The 22,990-nt window shown below is 47.0% G+C and overlaps 1 protein-coding gene across 1 annotated transcript; it reads left to right on the top strand.

Moving 5' to 3' along the window:
- Window positions 1-338: 338 nt before the first annotated feature.
- Window positions 339-22,340, top strand: ERO1A (endoplasmic reticulum oxidoreductase 1 alpha). The gene is made up of 16 exons (XM_052783614.1): window positions 339-512; window positions 7,438-7,557; window positions 9,178-9,261; window positions 11,230-11,268; window positions 11,747-11,823; window positions 11,915-11,988; window positions 12,467-12,587; window positions 13,354-13,391; window positions 14,645-14,656; window positions 15,809-15,835; window positions 16,006-16,098; window positions 18,028-18,274; window positions 19,033-19,102; window positions 19,468-19,554; window positions 20,133-20,266; window positions 21,907-22,340. The coding sequence occupies exons 1-16, from the start codon at window positions 402-404 to the stop codon at window positions 21,965-21,967; spliced, it is 1,395 nt and encodes a 464-aa protein (XP_052639574.1). The 5' UTR covers window positions 339-401; the 3' UTR covers window positions 21,968-22,340.
- The last annotated feature ends 650 nt before the right edge of the window (window positions 22,341-22,990 follow it).

Here is a 22,990-nt window from a genome sequence, read left to right on the forward strand (position 1 = left end):
AGGATTTGTTGTCGGCGCTGACTGGCAGCGGTTTAGGGATTAAGGAACGGCCGCGGCCGGTGGGCACGGGAGAACCCTTGCGCAGGCAGAGCCAGGACAAAAAGCCCGCGGCTCTGTGAGAAAACGGCGGGAGGAGCGCGGGCGGCAGCGGGTCCGGGGATGTCCCGGCACCGGTGAGTCACCGCGGCCGGGAAATCGGGCGGGCAGCAGCTTCGCCCGGGTCACCGCCGGCGAGGACCCGGACGCCCTTCCGTAACGGGGCAGCCCGCCGGGCCGGGCCGGGCCGGGGCTGCGTGCGGTGCGGCGCGTAGCCGGCGGCGGCCGCGCCCCCGGCGAGGGGCGGTGCGCGGGGCGGCTTCTTCAGGCGGCGGAGGCGGCGGTGGTGGCGGCGGCTCGGTGAGATGGCGGCGGGTAGCGGGTTGCTGCTGAGGGCGCTGGGACTCGCCGTTCTGCTACTGCCGGTGGTGCCCCGCGGGCCGCCCGGCGCGGCGGAGAGACGCTGCTTCTGCCAGGTGGGCTCTGCCCCGGGGGGACTGGACAGGGCGGGCGGTGGCGGGGTCCCTGCCCTGGGGGCGGGCGCGGGGGGTGCCGACCCTTCCGTGAGCACCGCTGGGTGCAGGTGTCTCAGTGCCTCGACTCCTCTCCGAGGATGGGAAAGCCTGCCTAGAGCAAAGGGACTCGGAGGGTGACTTCTGCCCGCTGAGCAGCACCATACCCTCTTCCTTGCCTTCTTAACTGTGTTCTCTCCCTGCCCCTAGCAGGGAAGGTGAGTGTTTCAGCTAGGGGAGCAGGTCTTCCCTAACCACCCAGGTGCCTTTCGTCGGCTGTTTCAGGTATGCGTGTTACTATAATGTCTGGGAGCTGCCTCATCCCCTCTCTGCAAGTCTGCCTGGCTCTTCCTTCCAACTCTGCTGTCCAGGAGAGAGTGTGGCTGCAGCAGGCACCTGCTATCGTACCCTGCCATGCCCAGGGGTGAGCTGGGCTGCCCCTGCTCGTTAGAGCTCTTCCAGGGTTAATTCCCCTTGTTGATGTGCCAGGTGTCTTACCGTCTGGCCCGGCGCGCTTGGTGCAACTTCCGTTGATGTGCAGTAATGGGAGAACTGGGTATAGTCAAGCAGCTAGATTTAGGGGAATGGTTGCTACGCAGCTTCCTTTTAACTTAACTTTGTGCAAGCACTTTTGCAAGATCAAGGAGTGAAGATGGTACAGTGTATTTAATGCTTTATTTTTGTTGCCTTTTAAAAAAGGAAGCTGTTGAAAAGCCTACTCTTACTGTATTAAAATGCTAGTGCTTAAATGGGAGTCAAATTGAGAGTGGAGAGAGAAAACAAATGCCATTGTGCACTTGGCTTTGCCTTCTGGGTGGCTCTTGACACTTGAATTTAATGTGGAAATGGTAAATACAAGCTGGACTGATACAGAATTGAAAAGCATGCATTTTGATTCTATATCTCTATGGGGTTTTTGCTTGTACGCTTCCTGCTTAGCAGTGAAGTTTGTCTCCTAAGGATTGAAGTCTGAGTCAGGAGTGCGGTATGGGATAAGAAGTCCTAACCACTAAATGAACTGGCATTCTGGCATAGTAATGGCTTGCAGGCTTTTTTCCTTGGGTAGAAGGAACTGGCATTGTACTTTGTACACTATTGGTTTGTTGCAATGCACTTCTTGTTTATGGAGTAGCGTATGCTTTGGTTTATTTTTCAGTACAAGTGTTCAGGTTCAAGATTTTTCCAGACTTTATTGCCTTTGGGAAAGTGTGTTATGTAGGACAGCGTTTCTCGGCCTTAGTAACCACTTAACCTTTAAAAAAAACCACCCGAGGGCTGCCTTGTCTTTTCATAAAAAACAATCTGCTGATCATCTTGCACCGAACTGGTCTGGTGGTTTATATTTACGACCAAATAAAATATAGGGCAAGCCTTAAATGGTATGTTTTATCCTCCTTTGTTTATATACTTGAAGGCCTGGCTATAGCTTTTGGTTTCCTCCTGTGAACCATCTCTTGCTGTCTCATGAGCTTGTCAGGTTAAGAAACCTTGATGTAGGGTGAATGGAAGAGCTTTGACTTGTCCGTCAGCCTGTGTTGGGACAGTTGACAAGGGCCGCTTTTGAGAGCGCTTGCTCTAGCAATACTTCAAACGCTGACTTAAGCGGGCCGTAATTCTGGAATGGGCATTGTGCTCTTGTCTGTCTGTACTACTAAGAGCAATGTCTCACCTGCTTTTTTTGACTGTTACTTTAGCTCCTCATTTACTTAGAGAGGTTGCTAACCAGTACTGAAACTTTTCTTAGAAACATCCGTCTGTTACTAAAACCACTTAAATTTCACATACTGTTTCTGCTTTCCAATCTGTCTCATTAGTGCTGAATAACATTTCAATATCAGATTTCCCTTGAACTTTACAAACAGCTCGTCCCCCACCCAGATATTCCTGTTTGCATTAATGCTTTAGTCAGCCATGAATCAATTCTCCATATTCCTAGTAATTATTGCTCATTTGCTGTTTACAGACTGATGTAGCTGCATTAAGGATGTGCTGCAGGTGTTCAGCAGCTTGCGATTTTGACTGGGTTTCCGGTCTGGCAGAGGGCTGGTTTCCTTCAGGGGCATTTCTGTGGCCAGTACGCTGTCATTAGGGGTGAGTCCGGGCACTGAGAGTTACCTTGTTGTTACCTGAACAGACTTTCAAGCCGCTCTTAACGTTCTTGTTGAATTGGTGTTCACCCAACAGCCTCCCGGGCAGGAATTCATACCTAGGATGGTTCCCGATCTCTGTAGGGTGGCTCGAGAGGTAGCTTCCAAATGCAGAGCAGCTGCAGATCCTTCTTTGCTAGCAGATGCTCGGAGGTGCCATCTGACAGCACTTCAGCCTCTGTGGTTTAACCCTATCGTGAGGCTCCCATGTGAGGTTTGCTTCTGCGTGAGCTTCGGAAGCCCTGGTCCTTGTTTTCTGGGCAAAAGATGGGGGAGGAAGCACCTGGGCCAGCATATACTGCTTCCAGGGCAGATGCTGGGCATGACTGTCCTCACCTGGCTGCCAGCTACTTGTTCCAAGTGCTTGCAAGGATAAAAGGGAGACGTAGCTGGAATGAGTGCCACAGGTAGGCAGAGCCACAAATTGCTTGTGCAGGGTGATTGCAAGGAAGCTTCTGCTGGGGCAGCAGGGAAAGCAGCGGCTTGCCATCAGCCTGGGACCGGTGTGGCTTCTCCAGAAGAGCAGGCAGCTGCCAGTGAAGTTGGTACAGGCTAAAAGCAACTCCTCAGCCACTGTAGTGTTCCCTTCCCTGTGCCCTGCTGTAGCTGCAAGTGGGAGATGCAGAAAAGAGTTTGCCTTCTTTCCTGCCCAGCTGTGCAGTAGATGGTGGTGTATGGGTCTGGGACAGAGCCCATAGCAAGAGAAGAAAGCCCTAAATCTACTGCCCAGGGGACATTTCTGTGACGCTGAGGGAAGCAGAAAGAGGTAGGGAGAGACAGACCAGCAGTGCAGGGGAGAGCAGACTGACAGGAGCCTGGGATGGAGGTAAAGGAAGATGAAGCAAAGGCCAAACCCAAGGACTATGCAGAGTCCACGTGTGGCGGTGTTTCAACCTGCGTTACACACACAAGGCGGGTACATCAGTGTTAAGGGATTGAGAGCCGCTATTGCAGAGGGCCAGCCGAACGCCTTCCTCGGTGCTTACTCAGCAGCCGGAGCCACTTGTGTCACGTCTGTCCCAGCGGCTCCGTTGCATCTCTTCCCAGTGGGCAAACCCAGCCCTGCCCTTCAGTCTCATGCCAGGCTCTCACACCCCTGCTGGGTGGAGTGAAACCCATCGCTGCCGCTCGGCGCAGTGATTCACAGGTGCCAGCAAGCACATGGCACATGTTTGGGACTGCATCAATTTTTGTTTCATCTTAAACAACTGTTCTAATTATTATAGGCTGAAGATGTAGATAAATATTTTAGGGAGGTGGGGGGGAGGAGTGTTCTAAGGCACCGCCTATTGCAGGGCATGCTTGACACATGCTGTAGCTCAACTGCTCTGACAGCAGGAATTGAAGTCCAAAACAAGTGAGTCTCTGGCTGCATACAGGGCTGAAAGAAAGAGGTTCTGGGGTGGCAGGTGGTCACGGAACAAGAGGGAACTTTTGGGATGAAGACCATGCCCTGCCAAGTGGTCTGATACTGCCCACTTCCCTGTGTCTTAAAGCGGGTCAGTGCTGTTTGGTGGTAGCATCACTGGTGCTTGGATCTTGGTCTCTGAGGAGGCTTGGCTCTTGATGCTGCCTTCCGTACTCCTTTGCCTATGAACTTTGGTAGGTTGGCCGCATACAGGCGGCGTCACCAGGCCTGGCTGAGCTTTCTTTCCCAGCAGCCTGCTGGCTTAGGAGGCAGAGCAGAAAGGTAAGGAGACCAGTGATACCTCATTGGCCATGTGCAGGCTAGGGAAATTGCCCATTTCTGCACAGTCTGACTGAAATCCTTGGAGGAAGAAGGAGTTTTCCCTCTGACTTGAGCAGAGTTTGAGTTTTCCCCAGCACTTCCCCTTTGCCTGTGCTGCCTCTGTGGGCATATTCTTGGTGGCATTGTGGCTGATCTTCCCACCAGTGTTCTTCTAAACCGAGCAGCAGATATTCTGAGATCTCCAAAGCATGACCCCCACTGACTCCTGAATACTGTGGGAGCATCTGCAGCGCTTCACCCTGGATTATTTTCAGGATGATGTTTTGCCAGGTTGGTTCTGACTTGAATTGGTCGCTAGACATAGTGAAGACAGGCCTGGCACAAATGGTGCGTCCTGTTTCAGTTGAGGGCTGGCTGGGTGCTCTGATGTTACCTCTTACAGGGATGTCATTCCCTTGGAGTGACATGTTTGTCTAGCATGGATACAGAGAGCAGCTGAAGGTTATCCACAAATCTTTTTGTAGGCCACTTTTAGACCCAATCAATAAGTTGCCTGCCCCAATGGATGTCAAGTTTCCAGGAAATAAAAAATGTGGTTGGTTGGTTTTTTTGTTGTGGTTTGTTGGTTGTTCGTTTGTTTTGTTTTTTAATTTTGAAACAGCTTTAAATTGGGTAACTGGATTAGCAAATTGCGGCTTTTTTTTATAGGGGTGATTCAGGCTAGTGGAAAGCTTAATTGCTATGCTGTTAATCTTCATTACCATGCAAAATGCCTGACAATACAGTACATGTGTGAGGTGGTGGGCTTCAATGTGAACACTAGAAATAGAAGTGAGCCTCCAAATCATGGTGCCTTAACAGAAACTATTTGCTCAAGTGGAGCAGGGCAATCTGGCATGCTCTGATAGATTTCCCTTCGCTCCCCCTTAGGTCAGTGTGGCTGAGTCCAAAATATCAAAGCTCTGTTGAAAAAAGCTCTTGGCAAAACACTAATTCCTGCTATGCAGCAGTCTGGGTCTAGAGCCTGGATTCTTTCCCCCTTGGTCCAGGGTGGCAGGAAGAAATTTGCACTCGCCTTTAAGGTGCTCTATGCTTAATGCAAGCCATTTTTTTCCCCCACCTCCCCATTTCATGTGACTGTGTGCTCTGAGGGCAAGTGCTCTGTTTCTGCCTTCCTTCTCAGAAGGAGGGCAGGGAGCTTAATTTCCAGAGTAGTAATTATAATGGTTTAAGTTGATGTGTAGCTCTTGCTGAATTATCTGAGGGCTCTCCGGAAATGCGTCAAGGCAGGTGGCTCATGTTTCTCACGTGGCGCTCTTTTCTCTCTGCGCATAATATATTTTGCCCTAATTGCGAAGGCTGGAGTAGCACCTTTTTTCGGATTCAGGGAGGCTTTTTCTTGAGGCTTGCAGGATTTTATGCCCGTTTCCTGGGTCTGACTGCCGAGATGCCTGTGACTTCAGTCATCTGCTGCCTTTCCTGCAAGAGGGGTGATACCTGCTCCTGTTTGCTGTCCCACAGTGTTCAGCAGCCCTTAGGCTGGTTGAGTGTTTTAAATGTAAGAAAAGGGGGAGCCCCTTAAATACAATTCAGCGCCTTCTTAGGTGTTGTGCATCCCCCATCTGCCTGTTTGTTCCTGGCCTCCCCTGTGGAGCTTTTATGCCACCACTCGGCAGTGTGCTCTGTCACACTCCGCAGTTGCTGCCCGTGCCAGTGTTTCCAGGCTTACTCTGCTTGCCTCTGTTTCCAGCTTTCTCGTGCACAGAGAGAAGGCAGAGATTGGACATAACCTCCTAGAATGGTGTAGTGTGGGGTACATCGTTTTTGTGCTGTCTGCTACGAGGATTTTGTAGGCTTTCTGGGACAGAAGTGGCAAGAGGGTTTCTTATCACAAACGGTGGCAAACATCCCATTCTTTGCTTCATAAATTAACAATATTGATTTAAAACAACTGCCTGATCTTAAGCCCCTGAATTTATCTGATACTGGGGAATGGCAGCTTGCCATGTGTTGTGTTGCTACATCAACATCCAGGAAAAATCCCTGGCGTGCTGTTGAGAGTGAATGAGTAGTAATACTTGATTTTGGCCAGGGTGATTTCCCCAAGTACTCATCAGGGGGCGTGGGGGAAGCAAAACTACTTCTGTGTTGTGGGACTTTGTCATCCAGACAGTAATCTACGTGTCAGAAAGCCATAGCTGAATTTGTGCTACACTTTTTTATTATATTTTTTTCTTCGGGGCTTGCACACAGCTTGTTGAGTTGTTCAGGATGATGCAAGAAGTATTGGCTTTCTACATCGGATTTAGAACAAATGTTTTCTTGCCAAATGGCTCTCTGAGGCAAGGAGAGAGACTGTTGCAGTTGCTGTGGTTCTGATCAAATGGCTGCAGTGCAGTTGATTAACAACAAGGACTTTCTTTGAGAGCTGTAATCTTTGGTGGCATTATTGTTGTCTGACTGGTCCCTTACGCAAACGCCAGCTCTCACCTGTATGCCATTCTACAGGAGTGACATACTGAGGCTAGTCTCAAACGGGAACCTGAGCTGGCAGCGTGTATGGCTCACAGCTGTTACAGCAGCTGATTCCAGTGTCTTGCTGGATTTGGCCCTGACAGAAACATCTGTGATCCGTATAACTGTGTCTGATGTGTGGACCAGGGCTGTGTGTTTTTTGTCTGTGTGTGACACAGTCTAGTTGAATGTGTCTGTCATGTCTGCTTTTTGAAGAGATGGAAGTGTCTGCCTGATGCCTATTACTCTGACATCAGTGAATTCTAATAGATCAATGTATGTTAGAGGAAAAGCGTTCCCAAATAAAAGTGCCTGTCCCCAAGCAACAAGTACAGGACAAATCCTAAAGGATGCATCAAAAGAAGTTCTCTGCCAATTCAGCAGAGTCTGGTTTAATGTTAATTCTGGTTAAACTTAACTAGTTGACTCACTGGTAAAAGGAAAGTGAATTGCTTTATTGTCTGCAGTGTTAAAAAGTACTGGCTAAGTTGTTCATAACTGTTTGTTTGTTTGTTGTTTGGGTTTTTTTATCCAACAGGTTACTGGTCATTTAGATGACTGCACTTGTGATGTAGAAACCATTGATGCCTTCAACAACTACAAGCTTTTTCCTAGACTGAATGAACTTCTGGAAAGTGACTATTTTAGATACTACAAGGTGATTTTCTCATTCAAGAATTGTATTTATTTTGTGTGCTGCTGCTTTGTTTTTTTTCTCTCTCTCCTAAATCTCTCTTGAAGTTATTGCTGGTCTTTTTAAAATCAGCCACCTATATTTTAATCCTGATCTTTTAAGAATGCAGTCAGTAAGCGGGACTCTTCTGTTATCAGGAGAATCTTAATGTGGTACAACATGCTTATAAGATGCGCAATTTAAAAGATATTTTCTTATGCATTTTTCCCTCTTAAGAACTTAAGCAGTAGACCAATGAAATGACTTCTTTCATTGAGCTGTGGCTCAAGTCTTGATGACCGGAGATCCACATTGCATAATGAGAGTATTCATAGTGTCTCCCCATCAACACGGAAAGCCTGGTTTAGTTACCAATCAGGTGAATTGATGGTGTTACTGGCAGACCATTGTCATCAGATGGATTCTGCTCCCATTCAGTGAGACTGCATGTATATCACTAAATGTGGGGTTTATTTGAGTGTGCTTTGGTTATGGGCATTATTTTACCTGCTGCATACAGATACTGAACTGTCACTTTGCCTGGTTGTTTCCGCAGACAAAGCAAGTATTTACTCTTCTGTAAGAACAGTTTAAAAAGTCCCTGAATTCACTGCACTGCAAACTAGAATGGGCCCATATATAAAATCACTGGGGTAGAGCTGCTTTTCCCTGCTCCCCCTCCCTACCAAACCCACAAAATCTTGTTAAATGCTAATTGTTTTTGAAGAATGATACTTGATACCAACTCACAGAAAAGAAAGACTAGGATTTGTTAAAGAAGTTAATGTCCTTTCCCCTTCCAGTGTTGGGATTTGTAACAGAAATACTAAGATTGGTCTGAATGAAGCATGAATGGAAATGTCTGTGTGTGAAAGCACCAGAAGAAACAGCAGAGCAAGGATTAAAAGGATAACCTGTACTCATAACCAGGACATGAGCGATAGCAATCAATCTGGTAAACACCAAGGAATTATTTGTTCCTATCGAACCCGGGAGGCTTGCACATCAACAAGTCCAGAACGCAGATGACTTGACAGCAGACCACCTGCGCTCTGGCCACAGGAGGATGGCAGCAAGGCTCCAGCGCATCGTCTTCCTGCTCCTGCAATGGGGAGGCAGGCTGTAGTCTTAAGATGCCCAAAACAAAGAAACAAAATTAATGGGGAGCAACTTCCCCTAAGATTCATGGAGAATGAAGTGAGCAATATTCCAAGGCCAAAGATTGCCCCATAGTAACTGTTGGCTCCTAAAGAGTACAAACCACGTGGCCAAAACCCAGTTTGTCGTTGCTCAACAGGAGCCTCAGGACGTGATTAGGAATTGGTTATCTATGTGTCCTGTCTTCTGTGTTACCACACACAGTCCTGGCCAGGTTGCATGGGCACACACGTCTCGTATGCAAGACAAGTGAATGAGTATGATCAACTTTGTTTAAGATAAATAACACCATCTGTTTCCACTCTCACTGCACTCAACCTTGCACTATGTTTTGTTATCTGAAGTCTTGCGCTAAGGCGCTGAAGATGCATGTTGGTAAACTGTGGTGTGGAAGGTTGGCTTGGTTGCATGGAGGAAATGTGTAATAGGATAATATGTTATTTGTAGGTAAACCTAAAGAAACCTTGTCCTTTTTGGAATGACAACAGTCACTGTGGAATAAGAGACTGTGCTGTAAAGCCCTGCCCATCTGTAAGTACCAAATCCATTCTTTTACCTCTTTTCTCTCTTTGGCTTTTGCAGACCAAGAGGAAGAAGCAGGCCAATGACTTGCTCTTCTCGTTATCGTAGCTATAGCAAAACTGTGGCTCTGATGGAGCTTCCTTAGGTGCAGTAATACTGGTATCCATGTGAAGGGCGAAAATGCTAAACTCTGCAAGTTTAAAGAAAGACTAGGCTTTTAACAGCTGGCCCTCTGTGAATGGCCAAAAACTTGTCCTGGTCCATCTTTTATTTTTGGTATTAGTGAGATGGTTTGAGGGCAAATCCACTGTAGTTACAAGAAGTGCCTCTTGTGTTAAATGCTAGGATATGCACCCTGTTGGCCCGTGAGCTGCACTGTGATTTGCAGTTTTGGCTGACGAATTTGACCAGGCCCTTTCCAGGCCTCTCTCTTTACATGAAATGGCTCTTTCAGAGCCCTCTGTTTCCCAGTACAAAAGCAAACACTCTTGTCCCTGTATCCTGGACAAAAGGGTTTTGTTTGCTGAGAAAACATCTTGACTGCAGGTGTCTGCCTGAAAAGAAGGGGACGAGAAAGGGAGTGAACCAGAACTTAGTTGCTGGGTTGACAGAGGTGGTGAAAATGCCAGCCAGCCTGGCTTTGTGGTTGGCAGCCAGCAACAGACCATCTTACACTCTCATTCCTGGGTCTCTAGAGCAGTCAGTGTGTATGCTAATGGTGTGCAGGGGTATGCCATGCCGATGGTGCAATGAGTGCTCTCGATGAGAGAGGCCTCCTGACCCTACTTGCATGCATTTTTCCAACTCGCTGGTTTATTTTCACGTACGATTTAAAGTGTGCTGCAGTGAAGCAGGTGTCTGTCCCCCTCACCTGGTAACTCCGTGGTAACCTGATGTAGTGTAGCTGTTGGCTGAAAAAAAAAGCTAAGCTGATATGACACCTTGAAACAAGCTGGTACACATGTGTGGGCATCATTTGTTATGTAAATTCTGATATGTATGTTAAATTCATTCATCTTCTCAGCAACTACTCTACCTCTCAAATAATTGTCCTTTGCTTCCCTAGTCTTCAAAAAGCACCTATTATGGACCCAAAACGGAATGATGTTGGTTTGTTTTTTTCTCAGAATAACCCTAAGTTTTGTTTAAATACTTTTTTTCCTTAAGAAGGATGGTTCGGTAATGATTATGACCAATGTGACAGAGTAATGTTACAATTATGTTAGTATTAGCTAGAAGTTGTTCTTATTTTAAGAACTGACTGTGTCACTGCTGGTTTTAATTAATTTGATTTGGGTCCACTTCATACTGAAAGCAACAAAAATAAGTCTTATTCATTGGTTAATTTTTCTCTTCCTGTGCTGCTTGCCATCATAGTATTTGCTCCTGCAGCGTAGAAGTGGTTTTATTGCCTTCCTACTGATGGAGGAAATGGAAGTTGAGGAGAATTTAGGGCCTGATTGTCTTGTGCGTACTGCTTGGGTTGTGTGGGGCTGGCAAGCCTGACATTACGTGATGGAGTGGTAAAAGGGAAGTTTTTGAATGATGTATATCAGGGGCTGGTAGATGCATTATCTGAGGAGGTGCCTGGGCTCCTGCCAGGAGCACCAGCATCACCGGGAGACAGGATGCCAGACATCAGCTGACCAGAGGCAACTCCAGCTCCTCTGAAGTTTATATTGGCTTCCCTAACCTCACGCTTGGGTAAGCAAAACATAACCTGATGTAGCACTTGTGGAAGGCTGCTGACCTTTTGAGAAGAGGAGTCTTGCGAAAAATCAAAATAAAATACCAAGAATATTGCTTAACCTTAGTCCATGGAGGAGCCAGCAATCGGATGTGTTGTAAGCTGAGCCGAGTGCTTTGATTACCTTCTAACTTCTAGAAACTGTGGTAACCCTCCTAATCTTTCTCAAAGATTAGACTGAAAGGCCTCATCAGCCCCACATGTAGCACATGCTCAATTTTGCCTTTCAGGACGAAGTCCCTGATGGAATCAGATCTGGAAGTTACAAGGTAGGTGTGTCTGTGTGCATAAAATGACGCAGCTTATAGGACCAGTTTTGTGTCACTGCAGCTGATAAAAGCTGCCTTAATCAGATGGGCAGTATTTGTTGGGATGCACTTTATGGCTAAATTTTTACCCTCTTTGAGTGTTTGGCATGCTATAGACCTTTGAGGTGGCTGTCCTGAAGTCAGGTATTCCCCTCCACTAACATAGAGCAGTTTAGCAGACTTCTCCAAGAGCAGGTATTGTCAGGCACAAAATGCTCCTATGGCAGCGCCAGAGGCTGCTGTGAGTCCCTGCAACAGTCATCACAATTGCATAAGCCTCTGAATATCTGCAGACATCCTGTGGAAATACAGGGCGGAATGAATCATAAAAGTGTTTCTGATGCTTAAACTGGTTAGTGCATTAAAGACAGAATTATAACAGCAGAAAAAACTGCTTTTTAATCCTCCTCTCTCCCCACTCCTTTGCTCTTCAACCCAGTATTCGGAAGAAGCCAATAACCTTGCTGAAGAATGTGAAGAAGCCAAGAGACTTGGAGCTGTTGATGGCTCTTTGAGGTTTGACTTCTTTTTCCACAATCCTTACTTGTCTTGAGGGAAACCTAGTATCAGTGCTCTTTCTGATAGTCCTTTTCCACTTTCTTTGCAGCAAGGAAACCCAGCAGGCAGTGCTCCAGTGGACACGGCACGACGACTCTTCAGACAGCTTCTGCGAAGCTGATGGTATAGGGACCTATTACATCTGACAAGTCTTGTAATGGGATCTTAAGCACCCCTGCAGAACTTTCAGGCCAATGTGTAATACTTCAGCAAGCCTGGAGCATATATAGCATTTCTTCTCTTCCCCCCCCGCCTTCAGTATTTTGAAAATAATACAATGCAAATATTTCTGACAAAGTATTTCTGACCCCACTGGTCAGGGTCTTGCTGTGTTTAGCAAGTTAGCACCTTGGATGGAGCATGCTCAGAGTTTGCTTTGCCATCAGCGGCCTTGTGCTCTGATAGCTCTGAAGGCCAGAGAGCTTTGCCCTGCTGCAGTGGGTTGATGCATACCAAGTATTACGCACCTGTCTCTGGAGAGGGATGAGCTGGTCTCTCCTGGCAAGACTGTTCAGTATGCAAAGGGGTGGCTGGATCAGCCTTGGAAGATGTCATTTTCCTTCAGAATTTTTTGTCACTGACCCAGCACTCTGCTTCACAGACATCTATTCTCCTGATGCGGAGTACGTGGATTTGCTCTTGAATCCTGAACGCTATACTGGCTACAAAGGACCGGATGCCTGGAAAATTTGGAACAGTATTTACGAAGAAAACTGCTTCAAGTAGGTGCTTTGGGAGACAGGTTCCACAAGCCTGCAGGTGCTGATTTTTGCAGAGGGGCTGCATGTGCTTTAACTGTTCCATTAATCCCCATCCTCCTGTCTTTGCTGCAATGCTTGTGCAGTGTGTGCTGTCAGAGGAGGGGACAAGCCATGTGGCTGCCCCTTGAGCCCCCCTTGGCTGTTCTTTGGACCACGGCTTGCCCTGGTGCAGGCTCCCGATGCAAGCCCTGCAGTGTGGTGAGACAGCAGCCTGGCAGGGGGTGCGCATCTCTTGTGTGATGTGGTCCTGGGCGCACAGTCCTGTCCTCCCTGGCCATCGCACAGGTGAGGTGAGCTCTCTCCCCAGTCTGTGTGCCAGTTTGAAGTCTGCTGTGAGTACCCCGGGGCTGATGCACAGTACTGGTGGGCATTGGTCTATAGTCTTGCCTGCTGTGGTCTCTCGAGTGATTTCCTCCCCATTCGTACTAGTGTATCATGTAGCACCAAGGCCATGGGATAATGTCCACTAGCACCTCTCTAGACACTTGAGTTTTCCTAGCTGTTTGTTCTAAAGAAAGACGTGTGGGGAGGGGGGGAAGCGACATTTTGCTCTACCCCTTTCCTGTCTGAGCAAAGCTGAAGCACAGAAGGAGAACTAAGAACTGCTTAGGCTATTTGACTGCAGAGAAGTAACTACTTCTGCTGTGCTGTGTTTCTGCACAGCCAGGAGACAGTGACTTAGATACATACCATATTTAAAGGATTTTTATTTTTTTTTTCCTCTTAGGCCTCAGAATGTAAAAAGACCTTTGACATCTGGTAGAGGTGAGTCATTTATCTCACTAAGTGGTTTAGTAGTGTACTGATCCTAGCTCCAGGAACAATAAATGCTCTCTGAGCTACTTCTACTGAATGAGAATGGACCCAGGAAGAGCTCAGGGTTCAGTCCTGCTCCCAGTCCCTCCAAAGCTCACATTTCTTCCAGGAGTGGAGGATCAGACTTCCTTTCTCTGGGATGGATGCTAGAATGCCACACGTCCAGGTGCCCTTGCATTAACCATAAAATTCTACACTTGATCAAGAGCTACTACAATCTGCTCTTCCTGGGTCCCTGGTTTCTGTACTCAGCAATGCCAAACCATCTGTGACGGACTGAAATGAGAACCTGGCTGGGTTCCTCTCTGGAAACCATCCAGTAAGAGAAACTCTGCCCTAGAGGCTAAGGCTAGACAGTGTAAATGAAAGTAGGGAAGGGTTTTGGAAGTGTACAGTCTTCTTGCCCAAGGCTGCTAAGAGACCCCATGTCTCCTGAGGCCCCATCCTGCCCAGACATCTAGAATGTCATCGACCTCACTCCCCATTCGTTTGACCGGAACACCGCTCCAGCAGTACTCTCTGGGGTGATCTCTTGATTTTTCCCTAAACTGTGCAGGTGCTTGCCCTGCTCCCTTGAGCCTTGTGCAAAGGAGTGGCACTTCAGGAGCAGCACTGGTGAAAGAAATGTACAATGGCCTTTAAAATATCAGTCCTTCCCTTGACCACCTCTGTTGTTTAGGCCAAGATCAGAATGAAATAGCACAGGTATGTTGAGGGAAGAGGGAAGGACTGCTGTTTTGCAGATGAGGAAGCAGGAGGACATGAAAATAGAGAATCTGACCTGATACCTGCAAGAGTTGTTGCAGGCAACTAATAAACTGCAGGGAGCAGGGATGGTGTCTTTGAGTATCTTGTCAGAGGTCATACAGGAGATCTCTGGCAGAGGCACACATTTGTGTCCCTTGTTTTCTGGTTTCTGCTTCAACTGTGTGGTGGTTTTACTTCCTTTGCAAATATTGATCCCTCCTGCGTTGGTCAGGTTATTCAGGAGCATTGCTCATTTGGTATGTTCACTGCTGCAGTTAGAGATGATATTTTCTATGTTCAGAACATTTCTAAACGTCCCTGGAGAGGCTCCTTCTCTTGTCAGAGCAGATTAACAGAGTGATCTTAATGCTTGTGCTTTGGAGTTTAATTTTGGTCATGTGTAATTTTTATCTTCTCTTTTCTCTCCCTCCACCGCTCATGCTTTTTTTCATCAGGAGACGATGGAGGTGAGTGGCACTCTGTTTGTTTTTACTGATAACAGAAACAACTGTGGTGTCTTTATCACACTGTCACAAGCTGTACCATTAGGTAATGCACCTGGTTAGAAAAATCATTATGCAGGCAAATTGGAGGTTGTCTTGAAATTCTGCTGTGTTCAGGACCCTGTGGAGAGATCCCTCTGAGCTCCCTGTGCCTGAGGCCAGCCCGTCCTTGTGTGGAGGTCTTAAAAAGCACCAGCAGTCTTTTAAGAGTACAAGTCCCATTTGAAGGTAGCTACTGAAGTGTTATAAGCCCTCAGGAACAGGACTTGGGTTGTGTTTTTTCAGCGCTTGTTATTGCTGAGAAAGCAGCTCTCAGGCTGGAGCTTTGAGAAAACTCATAGGTAGTCCCAACAGCCTCTGACAGCTGGTAGGAGCTGGGTGCCCAACTCCCTTAGGCCCTGCAGGGCTTCCATCTGGGAAGGGCTGTGCCCTGGAGCTCTTCACCCTCTGCAGCCCTGGACCTGTGTATATGGCATGTCTTTGTCTCCAAATTAGCTCCAAATCCATGTTTATGTTCTCCAGATTACTTTCAAGCATGTAGTAGAGGGTAGTGTGAAACACTGGCTTGTGTGATTGTACACGCTTGGTTGCACTGTTTTATTTTATTTTTAATAAAAATATCTGTCTCCCCATCCTGGCCAGAAGAGAAAAGTGATCCGTGGTCCTCGTTTCCCCATATGCTGTGCCGTTCTGCAGCGCTTCTGCACCCCCATCCAGCCCTTGCTGAGATAGGTGGGAAAGACCACGTGCTATGTTTAGCTGCTGCCACGCTGTGCTGTAGAAGCATTAGTCAGGAGGGTGGGGAGAAAAACTATTTTCATGGTCTTCTAATGCTCCTTTCCCTGCTTCTGCAAACTGGAGTGAGCAGAGGTCCTCTGGGGGCTGGCCTCAGGTGGTTTCAGGGCATCAGGCTTGGGCAGTACCCTCCCCTCTGCGGCTGTTGCCCTCCTGTGCCGCAGAGGGGAGTGTACTGCCCTGTCTCATTTGTGTATCATCCTGTTGTGCTCTGAAAGGTGTGGCCAAAGAAGTGGCCTAAAATATGACACGGTGTGTTAAAGCCCTCTTGCTGCTGTAAGGCATCTCAAACTGATGTGCTTGTTTTCCTTTTGTTTCCAGGGCATACGTTTTACAAGTGGCTGAAAGGTAATCCTTTTTCTAAACTTGGTTGCTCTTCCTGGGATGAATGCAAAATGGCCAGGGAATGGGTGGGAGTTTCTGGCCCAGCTCAGGTGGGATTAGATTTCTGTCTGACAGCCAGGAGAGGAAAATTCAACATATGCTTTCAGTATCTTGAAGTACCTGTTTCTTTTCAGGTGTCTGTGTAGAGAAACGAGCTTTCTACAAACTCATTTCTGGTCTCCACGCAAGCATCAACATCCATTTGAGCGCCAGGTACCTTTTACAAGGTAAATGCTACTTCCTGCCTCAGCTCTCCTGCATCAGTCCTAAATTGACAGTTCTGTGGCTCCACTAAATGCTAGCTGGAGCCCATTCCACCAGGGTTCAGGCCTACTTCTGTGCTCTTCTCTTCCCTCCCTCAGCACACAGGTTGTGTAACAGAATTAGGAATGCAGTTACCACATGGCTTCAGGTCTGAAAATGGCTGGACTGTGCTCTGCACCAAGACTTCCAGCACGTATTCCTTCTATTCTTCCTCCAAGGTTATTTTGGAGTGGGTTTCTAACTGCATATTGAGGACAGCCTGTCTTTATGACGGTCAGTTTAGCAATAATCTCACCTAGACTGTGAAATGCTTGGCTGGGCTTTCCCAAGAGCCTTGATCCATTTCTATATGCCTATTCCATTTCCTTTGCGTGCCTTTGTCCATAAGTAGCTATCTGAAGAATCTAAATGTTAACCCTGGGGTTGAAAATCTAGGGTGATGTGAAAACATGATTTGTGTGTCTCACGTGGCCAAGGGCTGTGGCACGCTGCTCATGCAGCGTGGGATGCAGGTTGTGACTGACTTCCTGAAGGATTTAGTCACGGTAGTTTAGAGTGGTACCTGTGGACCAAGCCTACCACCTTTATTCTGCTAAAGCTTACAAAAATCAAGTACAGATTTAGAGATAGCTGTTGGAATTTGGATAAGTAATTTAGGTTTAACTAAGTAATTACATTTAAGTCTCTACAGCCCACATAGGCCTCACCTTGATGTGAGTTAGGCTACGTTAGAGTTGGGAGATAGAATAACAAGAGAAATATCAGAGGCAAGACATGAGTTGGGACTGCGGAGAGGATTAGGAAAATAAGGTTGGCTACAGGCAGCCAAGTAAGTGTCTTTGGCTTGTGTAGAAAGGGATAACTGCTGTTGGTGAAAGGCTACAGAAGGTGATCTCTGCTCTGAGAAGGTGTTCCTTGGCTCAGCTTGGGTCCATGCAGGGATTTTCATCTGCAGGTACCCTGGTCGCCTTGTAGAGCCTACCTCAGCTCAGAGCTGGGAAGGAGTCCTTTCCTGCTGGGCTGGTTATCCATTGGTGATTTAGAAGATAAAGTTTCTCCCTTTTTTTTTTCTTCCATTTTTATACATCAGCTTGATATAACTGTATTATATCTCCCATTATATACTTTATATACTCTTGAGTACGCGATAGGATGAGCAAAGAGATATATTCTTTGTGAAACCTGTGGGCTTGATAATGGAAAATAGAGGCCAGTCTCCTCCCATCCTTGGCTGCTTTTGTTCTCTTGCATTTCCACAATAGAAGGAATTCTCTTAAGATGTCCCTGTTTGTTAGGAAGCCTCCTAACCCCTGGCCCCCACGCTGCTTCCCAGTGCAAGGTGATCAGGAGGTCTGCACTGTCTGCCTCTGCAGATGCTCAGACCAAAGCAGAGACCTCTTCCAAGTTGTCCAGTAAGTCGGTGGCTTTTGTGGGCAGGGGTGAAGGAACGAAGGGACCTTCACAGCCTGTCTGGTACATCCATCCAGCCCTCTTCAGACAAATTGCAGACAAATGTTGAGCTATCATCAGCTTATGTAGAACTGCTCTTGGAAACAATCAGCTCACCTGATGAGAAACTCTTTAGCTGATTTAACTCTGTTTAAAATGGGCAGCCTCCATTTTTAGCTTTTGCTTGTAAGCCTGGGTCATCTTTTAAACCAACTGACAAAGCTCTACAGGAGTTCTGCATTTGTTGGGGTTTGATTTTGGTTAAAAGTGTGCCTCTCTTGACTGTTGAACAATTTGCGGTTAGTGAAAGGGCTGTGACTATCGTAAAGCTTGGATCTCCCTGGTTAGAGTTACATTTCACCATTTAGCTCAGGACGGTGGGAGGAGGTGCACCACAACTATAGCCATCGGCCTCATGTCTTTGGGTTTTTTTGCTCTCTCAGATACGTGGTCAGAGAAGAAATGGGGCCCTAATGTTACAGAGTTCCAGCAGAGATTTGACGAAGTCATCACCAGAGGGGAAGGTCCCAGAAGACTCAAGAACCTGTATTTTCTCTACCTGATAGAGCTGCGGGCCCTATCTAAAGTGCTGCCGTTCTTTGAGCGCCCAGGTTTCCAGCTGTACACAGGGAATAAAAGTCATGATGCGGAAATGAAAAACCTATTGCTGGAAATTCTCCATCTGGCCAAGTAATTACATTCGGTACCTGGGGAGAATGGCTCTTTCAACCCTGGCATCTCTGAGTGGGCTTAACCTTTCCCTTAAAGCACCTAGAAAGGCAGGTTCTGGGTTCTTTCTTGTAGTGGGATAGTGTGATTTGTGCAGTAGCATAGCATTGCTGGGAGTACATTGATATCTGTATTCAAACTGCAAACCAGGATAATTAGGCCCACAGTTTAATAGTCTAGGCTGCCTTTTTGATTTAGCAGAATGCATTTAATAACTGCCTATGTGTCAGCCCTGAAACTGGCTACCCGTTTGACTCATCTGTGGAACACCAGTCCTGGCTTTGTGGTTTTGACTAGAAAAACAATCCTAAACATGTTAGTAACAGAGGTTTGGACTATTGGACAGAGTTTGGAGTAAGAGGAATGAAAGATACCAGAACCAGATGGAAATGGGTGTCTCCTAATGTGATCAATGTTTGAATTTGTCTTGTCACACTCCTTTGCCTTCAGTGCTTACGTCTGTTAGAAAACAGACTGCAATTGCTTAGAAACCGTAGAGCAATTGCTGAAAATGTCTCCAAGGTGAGACGCAAGCTAAAATTGAAAGCCTCCAAGAGATCTAAGAAACAAGCAGCTTGCACTTAAAATACATCTAGAGATGTCCAATGTCTAACACCTATCAGTTTCATTCACACACCTAACCAGATACTTCTGTGGATCTGGACTTCAGCCATACAAACAAGCTGTGGAGAAATAAAACTCTTTTCATTCTATTTCAGGTCTTTCCCACTGCATTTCGATGAAAACTCATTCTTTGCAGGGAATAAAAAGGAAGCTGTTAAACTAAAGGTAATTGGCCAGCCCTTCCCTTTGGGGCATTTGCTACCTAAAGGGTATTTTCAGGTGTGTGTCTGGGATAATACTAGATCTGAAAGGGACTCCAATACACTCAAGGTACTGGGTCAGGTATTTCCAATTCATTTTGCTTTCTGAATGGTTTGGATACTTGTGGGTAACTACAGACTGTAGGGTCTGTCTTAAGGAAAGCGGTGAGTTGCTGCTGAGGACCCCACTTCAGGAGGCATTTCCCTAACTCAGTCCCACTGAATTTAGCCTGGAGCCCAGGATTAATACATTATTGGATTTGGATTAATACATGGAAGAAGTCCTAATCAGTGTGTAACCACCATCAACTTGAATGTCTTTTCCCCTAGGAGGAATTTAGGCTACACTTTAAGAATATTTCTAAGATAATGGACTGTGTTGGCTGCTTCAAATGTCGCCTGTGGGGGAAGTTGCAGGTAAGCTTTGTCAGTAGCTGGGGACGTGTCTGGAAGCACCTCATCTGATGGGACTCTGGCGCACAGATGCGGTTCTTAGATACCGGTCAGCTCCTAGATACAGATCAGGGCTGCTCGAGTCGTTACCTAGTCCAGTCAGCAGGAAGCAGTGTGCCAATTCCAGCTTGCTGGGCCTGGCAGCAGCTGCCTGTTGCCTCTGCACTTGAAAACTGGGTTAGGCTGCTACAGCTGCTCCCTGGGAGAGGGGAGGGGGCGCAGAGCCTCTGGCAAGCAAGGCAGAAGGTGGTATAAAACGGGGGGTTCAGCGAGATCCGCACTGAATTTTACATGTGGTCAAGCCTAGGCAGGAAGCTTCTGCTGGGTAGCTCTGCTATCACAGTTAACACTAAATAAATAAAGCATCCTGGCTCTGTTCTGCTCCCTTCTCTGAGCTGTGTTAAGTGAAATCCAGGTCTTGCTCTGTTGAGATGATGTCAACACGAATCCTTGCAAAGATGAAGGAGGGAAGTAAAGTTAAACTTGTGAGTCAGGCCCTGGATGTCTCCCTGCTATTAAATGATCTTGTTTGTCATGCACAGACACAGGGCTTGGGTACGGCGCTGAAGATCCTCTTTTCTGAAAACCTGATAGAAAAGATACCTGAAAGTGGCCCTTCCTATGGATTCCAGCTGACCAGACAAGAAATTGTTGCCTTATTTAATGCTTTTGGAAGGTTAGTTTGAGACTTTTTCCTCTACTTTTACACAGGCTGCTGCATTACATCCCATTTAAGCTTAAACAGTCAGTTCTTACCAGCAATATTAGTATTAACTCCTGCTCTGATCATACAGTCTCGTAAAGAAGCTCTCAAATATCAGACGATGTTAATATGGAGTGCGACAGTTGGAACAACTTAAAACAACTTCTTTATATGCTACATTTCTGTAAGGAATTCAAGGAAGCATTTGTATTAAGATACAAAGAATTTGGTGATTTGTAAGAAACTGTGTGACTGTCCTCGGAGCACATTGTCCCCAGACACGGGTTGCTGTTCTTGTTCTATGCTCACTTTAGAGCTCTCCTTCAAGCTTCTCACTTCTACCTATTAATCCCCAGATTCGTTTGCAATGGTTGCATTTAACGGGAATTCATTAGTCCAGCCCTTGTGGAGAGCTGGATGAGGAGTTTTTGGCAGAAAAGGAGGGTAATGAGGCCTTTAGGAGAGAGAGGAGATTGCAAGACACTCTGGTTATACATTACCGCTTAGCGGTGTTGACAGACCTGGAGTTTCTGGCAAACAGGTTTTTCAAAGGATACTTCAGGTGACATTGCTGCTGATTCCGAAGCTCGGGGTCCTGCCGTGCCTCGCTTCAAACCAACTGATTGTCCCTTCTGCATGTGAATCACCAGCAATGGGGAGACCCTAATGTACATCAGTCAAATCTGGAAAACCCCAAAATACTCTTCCCCGGGGATGTTGTGGCACTCCCCTCCTGAGCACAGCTGCTGCGTTCCCCTTACACCAGAGGAGCTGGGCTTCCTTCTGCCCTTCTCCTGCTGTGTCGACAAAGCCTTTGGAAGCAGTGTGCAGGAGACTTACGGACCCTCTGAACGTCTTTTTCAGAGGAAGTTGAGGGCTGGCAGGCAGAGAGCCTTTTTCTTCCTTCCCTGCCCCACTCTGCTGCCCAGCTAAAACTCTACCCTGGAAGTCCTCTGCTGTGTGAAAAGACTGGGGCCAGGCAGCTCTTTCTCAGACTCCAACCTCATGTCCCACCCACCTGGATTAGAAGAGCCTTTTAAAACAGATCTCTGTCTTTTGCTTGTTGTTCACAAGTGATTTGGGTTATTCAAAACCTCCTTAAAACAGAAGTATGTCCAGGCTGGGAAGGGCAGACCTCTCCTTCACAGAAGAGGCTCTCACAGGCCCTGTCCTCAGAGTCCGATCTGGCATCTTCACTAATGCTGGTGCTCCAGGGGCAAAATGCATTTAGCAAGAAAAATGAGGTAGGTGATTCAAAAAACCCTTCAGAAGAAACAAGCTTATATTGCAAGGAGACTCTGCGACCTGCCTGCACAGCTGGTACTATTATGGTCTGTTTCTTGACCTCTAGTTAATGGGTTTGTCTGATCACTGCTGAGCTCTCTGTAACATCCTGTTCCACTGTGTTTCTCAGTGTTTGCTTTAAAAAGAGTCTGCGAAATTAGTGAAGGGCCTGGTTGTAACCAGAACCTAATTTAGCTGAAATTCTAAATTCTCTCTTCCCAAGAGCTCCTGGAAGCTTTACTTGATAGCAGTCCCTTTCTCTTAAATTTTAAATAAGGTCTGATGCATATGTTGCTCTAATGTTTCCCTTTTGCTTTCCTCGTGCACAGGATTTCAACAAGCGTTAGAGAACTGGAAAACTTCAAGAACATCTTACGAAATATGCGGTGAATTCACTGGAGAAAGAGACTTAAAGTTTTACTGCTTGGCTGTTCTGGGTTCTCTAAAAATGGACAAACACCATCGTTCCATCACACTCCCAACCACTACATCGTGAAGACCGCTTGCTGGACCTCCTGTTCCTAGCTGATTGTCTGTAACCTGCTGATGAGAAATAATTTTGTATAAGGGAAAAAAAAAAAGCTACTTTTTTTGTATAAAAGTGGGGACTATATGTAAAGTTTATTTTATATATTGGAAGATCATTCTGAATAACTTCTTTAAATATTGCTGTACTATTTTGATGGATTAGACCTATCTCTGTGCCTTCAGAAGCTGGAGGTAGGGCAAGAACCGTGCCACTGAATAAATTTGGGGAAAATTCCTTGTCTGCTCCATGATTCCAATCAGCCCCTCACTTACAGTGTCCCTACACTAACTTTCTGCTGTGTAAAATGCTGCAAGGGATTGTAGGAGCCCCCAGTGCTTCAGAGCTGCTGCCGTACAAAGGTGCCTTCCTCTTCTTGGTGAAACTTTCTCCTGGCAATGAGCTGTTCCTGATGGTCTCCACCGCAGTAATCCTGCTGCGCTGACTGCGTGTTGCAGGCTTCGGCAATTGCTTCCTTGTCGAAGGCAAGGGGAGACGACCGACGCAAGCAGCAGCACGCTGGAGGAACCCTGTTACTTGCCGTTCGGCCAGCTTTGCACCTCCATCTTGGCTAGAACCTGGTGGGAGCAACGCTGCTGGTGCCCTGCTGCCCGGTGAGGAGTAAGAGCACACCTTTTAAAAGGCAGCACTGGGTTTTGCTCTCTTGTGGGAAGGAGAGGGTGGCTACACAGGGCAGGCACAGCCCTGTTCTACCTGTTCTGCTGTCGGGGACCAGAGGTGAGGCAGAAAACAAAGCTGCTCTGCTTCCAGCCAGCTCCTGAAGGCACCCCCTGCCCCTATCCTCATTTAGGGCAAGGGGAGCCAGCAGTCAGCGGTACCTCTGGACACCCCCCTGACTCCCATGGTGCAGCAGCTGCCGCCAGGAC

Source organism: Harpia harpyja, chromosome 3 (assembly GCF_026419915.1).
Source record: "Harpia harpyja isolate bHarHar1 chromosome 3, bHarHar1 primary haplotype, whole genome shotgun sequence".
In the NCBI taxonomy this organism is placed as follows: Eukaryota; Metazoa; Chordata; class Aves; order Accipitriformes; family Accipitridae; genus Harpia; species Harpia harpyja.

Bases quoted from the DNA above. Each gene is read 5' to 3' on its own strand.
- ERO1A (XM_052783614.1), top strand. From the start codon at position 402: ATGGCGGCGGGTAGCGGGTTGCTGCTGAGGGCGCTGGGACTCGCCGTT. The intron at 11,269-11,746 runs GTAGGTGTGTCT...TCTTCAACCCAG, and splicing joins TCAGATCTGGAAGTTACAAG to TATTCGGAAGAAGCCAATAA. The intron at 20,267-21,906 runs GTTAGTTTGAGA...CCTCGTGCACAG, and splicing joins TTATTTAATGCTTTTGGAAG to GATTTCAACAAGCGTTAGAG.